The sequence below is a fragment of the Neolamprologus brichardi genome, chromosome 7 (assembly GCF_056152115.1).
Source record: "Neolamprologus brichardi isolate AB-2024 chromosome 7, ASM5615211v1, whole genome shotgun sequence".
Classification (NCBI taxonomy): Eukaryota; Metazoa; Chordata; class Actinopteri; order Cichliformes; family Cichlidae; genus Neolamprologus; species Neolamprologus brichardi.
The window spans coordinates 24,515,615-24,523,535 of NC_142110.1; the positions used below are offsets into that span (position 1 = coordinate 24,515,615).

The window sequence follows — 7,921 nt, forward strand, 5'->3', positions numbered from 1 at the left end:
ATCATTTCACCAAAACTTGCATAGTCTGTATTATAAAATCAAGGTTACTGCAAGACTGCAATAACAACATAAGTAATATGTTCATTTAACATTTTAATTTAAACTGGATGGTATTTAGAGAAAACCACCTTTTTTTCTATCTTTTTTTTTTTTTTTTTTAATAAATTTCTTCTGGAACCTGTGAGTACAGACAACAACTTAAAAAATAATTCTGAATTTTTAAAATGTACAGGACATTTATATGACCCGAGATGTCAGTTTAATCTTTAATTTATTTTTCCTGGAGTGGAAAAGGTGTCTAAAATGAAATGAGGCAGATTTGTAATGGAAAAAAATAGTAATTGTTATAAAAACACTACATTCACCCATTTTTTAAAAGCATTTTTCTTTATACATTTCTGGAGCGGTATTTGTGTATAGACTGGAACACATTTGTGAATAGTCAAAATTTTTTAAGTCTTTAATATACATTTTTCAACCTCTTGAGACAAACTTCTCTCCATAGTGAACCATCTGGAATGGCGTTTCCAGATGTTACAGACATTTCCACAAATTACACGTTTTAAGTGGCAGCTAATTTTAACATGTGTCCAACAGCTCAACAAATATCTGCAAGCAAACAGTTTTTGTTCAGTGTGTCACAAAATGTGTGTGCTACCTAGAGTTTCAGCTGCTTGATTTCCCAGGGAGGGTACAAAAACACTCATGGGTGACAGAACTGATCAGTGATATTTAAAGTGGAAATGTAAAAATGAAATATATAGTTAGGTCCATGTATATATTTGAATACTGACACAAGTTGTTTTTTTTAACCCATTTACTTAAACATATTCCAATTATAGTTATATAGTGGACATGGGCATAATGTGTAGACTATCAGCTTTCATTTGAGGGTATCCACATTCAAATTGGATGAATGTGCCACCCTCTTTTTAAAGAAACCTAAAGTAATTGGACTATTGACTCAAAGGCTATTTCATGGGCAGGTGTTGGTAATTCCTTCATTGTGTGATTATTAGTTAAGTAGATAAAAGGCTTGGAGTTGGCCTGAGGTGTGCTGTGAAGACAACATGCAGTCAATTGATCTCTAAAGTCAGGTGAAACAAACCATCCTTAAGCTGTAAAAACAGAAAAAAAACATCAGAGAATTTGCTACAATATTAGGAGTGGCAAAATGTACAGTTTGGTACATCACAAGAAAGAAAGAAAGCATTGGGGAACCCAGCAACACACAAAAGAAACCCTGGACCTCCACAGAAGATGGCAGTGGTGGATGATTGCAAAACAAGAGTATTGTGTAAGTGGAGATTGGACTAGATTGGACTTTGGTGAAAAGCAAAGAATGGAAAAACATTCTTTGTAGAGATGAAAGCAAGATCAACCTCTACCAGAATGACAGCAAGAGTATGGAGAAGGTGCGGAACAGCTTATGATCCAAAGCAAACCACATCATCTGTAAAACACGGCGCTGTGATGGCTTGAGCGTCCACAGCTGCCAGTGGCACTGGGATGCTTGTTATTATTAATGATGCGACAGGACAGAAGCAGCTGAAAGAATTCTGAGGTATTCAGAGACCTATTATCTGCTCAAACTGAGCTGAATGAAGTTAAATAATTGGGCCATGTTTCATAACAGAGATGGACAATGACCCAAAACATACAGCCAAAACAACCCAGGAGTTTATTAAAGCAAAGACAGTGTCACTGTTGCCTCACAGCAAGAAGGTTCTGGGTTCATATCTCACCTGTGGCTGTTCTGTGTGGAGTTTGCATGTTTGCCGTGCAAGTAGCCCTTAAATCAATTCAATAGTCAGATTTGGGGTTTAAAAAGTCAAACTTGCTTCTACAAGATTAATTTTTCTTTTTTTTTTTTTTTTTTTAAAGTTTTTTCAGATGATTGTATATTTTGTGCTTGTTGGGTCAAAAAAGTTAGCTGCTTCTGGGAGAGGATGATGATTTATGTAAATTTGTTCAAAAGCTCTCTTCCATTTCACCCAGCTCATGGGTGAAAATTCACTGCAGGACTCTCTTTACACTGTAAGTTGTCATTTAATGTCATTTATACAACTTCTGCCATTTAACAACTTTATTTTTTATCAGCAGATTTCAGAAAGAAATTCTTAGTTCATGAACCTCTGGCACAGTACATAAAAAGTAAAGATTCTGTGAACGGGTCAATGAAGATTTATTTTTAATTCAATGTGTTAAATTGTACGAAAGAGTGACAAAACAGTCTTGGAAACAGCTGCTCTGATGTCTGAACGGTACCACATTTCCAGGACTGCTATTAGCACCTATGAAGACAAAAGAAAGAAAGTGTGAAACTAAGGTTTAATATGTGTTGCCCAACACACAAGTTATATTTAGCAGCATTAGCCTGTACGTCCATTTAAAAAACACCTTTTTATGACACCTTTGCGATGCTTTATAATGTGAATGTGTGTGAATAAATTGCAAGTTATTAAAATGTCACCATTTTGCAACAGTGATAAAAAGCTTACAATAGTTTCCTTCCTTCATGTTCAAAGCACACTGCCTTCTGGTGCTAGTCAGGTAGCATAGTTAAAGAGTTAAAAAGTCGGTAGTTGAAATATAAATGGATGTTGCAACTTTTTCCCCCCATTATTTTTATCCATCACCTAAATGCAGTTTATATTACTGTAACCATAGTGATGAAGCTCCTCTACCTCTAAGTACAGATTTATACAGAAACCCTGATCTTTCATCAAGATTTGTGCATAAATGTAACCAAATCATTGCCTTAGCATTGTATTACAATAGAAATCTCAGTTATTCATTTATTTAAATTAAATTATAACATGTTGCACATTCAAAACTTATGTTGCATTTCTTACTGTTTAACACTTGTACAGCCTGTTCAGTCTGGTGATGTCATTCTGGCTCATCTGAGTGCCTGTGCCAAATTCAACATTGGGATTGGGAATAGGCTCCATGGTGGGCTTGTTGTTGCCAGAGAAGGCATACCTGGAATAATGCACAGCAGGTTTGTTTGTATTCAAGAAATGAGAAACTGTTGCTTTATAATTGAAATGGTCTCTTTGGCTCTCATTGGAAAAACAAAAAGAAAAGAGCAAGTAAAAGTTTGTCAGTTGGCTCTCATTAAGAGGATGATGTCTTCATATTTTCTATATTCAGAATCACTACGTGCTGGTAAGAGGTGCTTACATTTGTTTCAGCGTGCAGAAAAACCCTTGATTAATTTTGCATAAACAACAAAAAAGAAAGTTATCAAAAACAATAATAATAAAAAAAAAACCTGAACTAAATCTTAAAACTGAATGAACAGATGTCTGATGAAAGTGATCCAGACCTGTGGTACTGCATGACTGAGTTGTAGTCATAGGGGGTGTTCTGGTTCAATGTGTTGATCTTGTCAAAGGCATACGCCCAACCTGAGAGAGAGAAAGTGTCATATGCATCAGAAAAGGCTGATGAGAGTTAATGTTTGCATTTAGAGCCTCAAACTCTGTTTGCTCTATAGTTAAAAGGTTAGTGTTATAATTTTACACATTTGAGTTTATAATATATTTAATGACTTTATTGTCACTTACCTCACTTTATAATTTAAAGTATGACATTTAAGTTATTTCTTATAAAATTTTGTAAAATCACTTCGATCCCTAGTTGAGTGCATCCTGTCCTGCTGTGTTGCTGTTCATTATGGAAAATAATTTTAAAGATAAACTGTAACCCGAAACACACCAACAGCCCAAAGAGACCAGAGAGTGCCACCACAAACAGAAATCAGGGTTACAGGTGTATGACTGAATGGATCAGGTTCTGACCGGATGCAATGTTCTCCCACAGGATTCGGATGTGCTGGTCCCTGTCGGAGCGACACTGCTCATGGTTGAAACCGAGGGCGTGGAGCAGCTCGTGCTGGACGGTGTTATGGTAGAGACAACCCTGACGGTCCAGAGACACTGACTGGCTATAACCACGGCGACCGACATAGGAGTAACACCTGCAATAAGAAATTTAAAAAAAATAAAATAAAAATATTATTATTATCCCTTACAAAGCAAGACAAAAAGAACTAATTTAACAAAACTAAATTATCTGAACGAAACTATAATAAGGTTCTACAAACAAAAATGTTTTATTTTAACTAATAAAAGACTATCACAGTCATTTAAAATGATAAAATATAATGGCTTTGTCTGTCAAGTAAATTATTATTTATTAATTAATGTAATTATGACTCTGATTATGATTAAAAGTCATACCAAAGAAGATTTTAAATTCTTGCTGAAATTGGAAACTGAAATTAACTCTGATATTGGGATAACTTTTGATTTGATTTGATTTAGTTTGATATACCTTTATTAGTCCCACAAGGGGAAATTTCATAAGGCTGCCGACCTATTGCACGCAATGGCGGCGCCATCTTACCCTCTGACCATACATACATTACACAAAACATCACATGGGGAAGACAGGTCAGAGAGGTATAACAATGGAAAAATGCACCACATGAGGAAAGATAAGGAGAAAAAAATAACTCCCCCCAGACTGAGCTCCAACAGGGAGGTCAGTTTGAGAACAGAAAAAAACACCTCTGCACATAGCACATGAAAAAACTCTTAATACACCAATGAAACACATGACAAGCAACAGGGGTGGGTAAAGGGTGGGAGACAGCCGATTTAGACAGTACATCCGGGCCTGCAGCCTGTGCGCGATAACTGTGTAGAATAACACAAATGACTAGCTAAGCTTAAAGCAAATGGGGAAAAGCAGGAAGCACAGAGGGTGATGATTTTATGATTTATGATTTTAAAAATGCATAAACAGTTTAAAAACATCCAAAGACTGCAGTTTCCACACACACACACACACACACACACACACAGAGCGAGAGAGAGAGAGAGAGAACAACAAGAACACAGATTATCACCCATTGATGGACTGGATGTTCAGGTAGTCTCTCTGGTTGGTTCTTGGGACGAAGCGAATGCAGGAGACGTCTTGGAATGACAGCAAACCTCGCTCAATGATGGAGCGCTCACGAGAAGCTGAGAAGCAGAGGGAAGAATACATTTCCACCTACTGTCATCTGCTCAGTATCTGTAATTACAGAAATACTTTGAAATCTACACTAATTAACATGGAAAATGCAATAAGGATTCACCAAAATCAAAGGTTTTTTTTTTTTTAGCATTTTTGTCGTTTAAACTTTGAGCTCCATTTTCAGTCTTTAGTTTTTATGTAGAATTTAAAGTAGTTGTTGCTGGGTTTTTTTTTAAGTGTTAAGCCAAAACTTGTGGCAAAGCATTAAATGAAGATGTACAAATCGCAGGTTTATTCCTTTTTCAGTCTCCAACGGAGTATAACTACAACACAAAGTTTAACTTGTGAAACAAGACCTGACACAGAAAAATCACAGTTGATTTATTAAGCTATTCACTTATTTTCATTCAGATTTGTTTTCTGAGCTTTTGCTGTTTTGTGATATTTTTTTTGTTTTATGAGCTTGTTTCCCTTTGATTTTACAGTTCATTAGTTCATTTGATCAGCTGCTTTATTTCAATTTAAAAACTGCCTCAATAATTCTTGAGTTACTTACAGTAATGAGAGGCGATGACGTAGGGGACATAGACGTTTCCATCGCTGGATTTTCCCCACATGCAGCCAGAGGAGGTGCAAGGATCAGCATTTCTTTGATTCTCATTTTCATAAGCAATGTCATCAATGATAAAGGGCTCCTCTGCTGTATGCACTGTGAAATGAGAGCACTGAGTGATTTGATGATATATCAGTGTATGGTAAAGTACATCAAAGTACTGTTGTGCAAATGAGCAAAATACCTTCTTGCTCTGAGGCGACAGTACTAACCACTGCTCCGCCATATGGAAAATAATCAATGTATCATTTTGCTTCATTTTAATCTCAGTGAATGGACTACAACAGGATCTTATTTCCTTTACAAAATGTATGCTCCAAATTTACGTAACATTGAAGGTCAGCAGTTTTGTCATCTTAAGCTCAGTGGTTTCATAAAATATTATTATTGATATATCATTAATCTCAAAAAATCTGGAGGAACCTTGAGTCTGGATTTTAACAACAAATCTGTAATATTGTCCTGAGATATTTCACAATAGAAATACAGGATTCACACAAGCAATGTTCAATCTCAGAACGAAGAGTGGAGCAAAATAAATCTGGAACCATAAAGTGAGTCTGAACTAAATAAAATAACAGGCCGGAAGTTGGTGTAAGTGAAGTATAAATATCTTACCTACATCCTTGTTGGCCCTCCACAGGAGCTCAGCGACAGACAGATCCTAGCTCAATCAGATGGCATCATTCATTAGTGAGGGTTTACATGGAGAATCTTCAGTTTTCAATTGAAATTTGTTTCCAGAAAGATGGAATAAAGTCTTTACATGTTTTACAAACTCATGTGTGAATGTGGTTACTTGAGGAATGATTCTTGGCAGATGTCATTTCAGCAAATTCATTGCATTCATTGCTTGTCAGTATTTTTCTTGGATCATTCACTTAGTCACGGCTACCCAACATGAGGTTTTCCTGCTTTGGTGAGTGACTTTTGAGTATTTTGTTAGTCTGTTATTTAGTATCAATTAGCAGGTATTTGTGTCTGTATAGTCTATGACTGCAGCTTGAAAACCAGCAATCTAGAAGGCCTGACAATCCACCATCTCTTCTGGCTCCGAGACTTAAGAAAGTCTTGAGAGCTTGGAAACAAAAGTGACTGGACTTTTTTAAGTTTCTTGAAGATGTTTCATCTGTCATCTGAGAAGCTTCTTCAGTTCTACAACCAAACGATGGAGAGTCCCAGATAATTAAATCCTAGTTGGGGTTATTCTCATCGACCCACTATTAATCACGTGACTCATCACATGAGTCAAAGCGCAAAAAAATGCATGGGTCGTTATGACCAGAGGTTTCAAGTGATATCACACTCGCCTCTTAAGGCACCATTGGATCAATTCTTTTCTTCTCTTGTATGCACAGTGTAATGTTGCATAATTTCACCTAACACAATCATGTCTGTCAAATCTGGAATTTAAACAAAGCTGTCAGATAAATGTAGTGAATTAAGAGAGCAATATTTTCTTAATGAAATGGAGTAAATGTAGCATTAAGTGGGATTTGTAAGTTCCATATTTAGGATATCCTCACCTTCTCATCAGCCCAGCAGAGGACAGAGGCTCCGAGGAGGATCAAAAAAATGAGTGTGCATTTCATGAAAGCCATGTCACACAGTGTTAACACCTGGATCCTGCTGCCGCTCCTGTTTATACCCTCCAGTATATCTGCTGACTTGTGGAAAAACCAAAAAAAGCAAAAAAAAACCTCATTGATGTTGCTTTACTTGGAGATAAGGAGGAAGTTGCCTTGAAAACATCCTGTCCTTTCCCACCTTAAACAAACCAATATATATCTATACATATATCTGCTTCCAGCAGCGAAACTATACCCATAATGCTGTGTGAGAATGCTGCCCCAGAACACCTGATCAATGTTTTTGGGGAGTTTGAATATTTTGTATTTATCAGCTGTAAGCGGTTTGGTTTGTCTGTTTGTTTATGAGAGCAGGCATGATTGTTTATGTATGTCATACATACATAAAGAAATTATGGGCAGATTTGGATGAAAACTTTACTACAGTTAGAGCTTGGCCTGCCTGACAGATTATGTCTTGGAGACAATTCAAAGCCAAATCGGGCAAATTTGCACCTTTTTCAACAAATTGTTTTAAATACATAAAAGACAAAATAAATATAGGAGAGTGACATCCTCTGTGTTAATTCAGGCTTAAATGTAAATGTATCCTAAGCTCTACCTCTGGGTGATTTTCTGATAGATGGACATTACAGCATCAAGTATTTTGCACAGATTACAAATGGACATTTTGTCAAAGTTTTACATT

At 36.3% G+C, this 7,921-nt stretch overlaps 1 protein-coding gene across 1 annotated transcript; it reads right to left on the reverse strand.

Annotated features, from left to right (window-relative positions):
• Positions 1-2,161: 2,161 nt before the first annotated feature.
• On the reverse strand, positions 2,162-7,275 carry LOC102783833 (high choriolytic enzyme 1-like). Its single transcript, XM_006782306.2, has 8 exons — positions 7,171-7,275; positions 6,263-6,308; positions 5,588-5,740; positions 4,919-5,036; positions 3,807-3,985; positions 3,332-3,413; positions 2,856-2,985; positions 2,162-2,294 (listed from the first exon to the last, which is right to left on the reverse strand). The coding sequence occupies exons 1-7, from the start codon at positions 7,243-7,245 to the stop codon at positions 2,859-2,861; spliced, it is 780 nt and encodes a 259-aa protein (XP_006782369.2). The 5' UTR covers positions 7,246-7,275; the 3' UTR covers positions 2,162-2,294; positions 2,856-2,858.
• Positions 7,276-7,921: the final 646 nt, after the last annotated feature.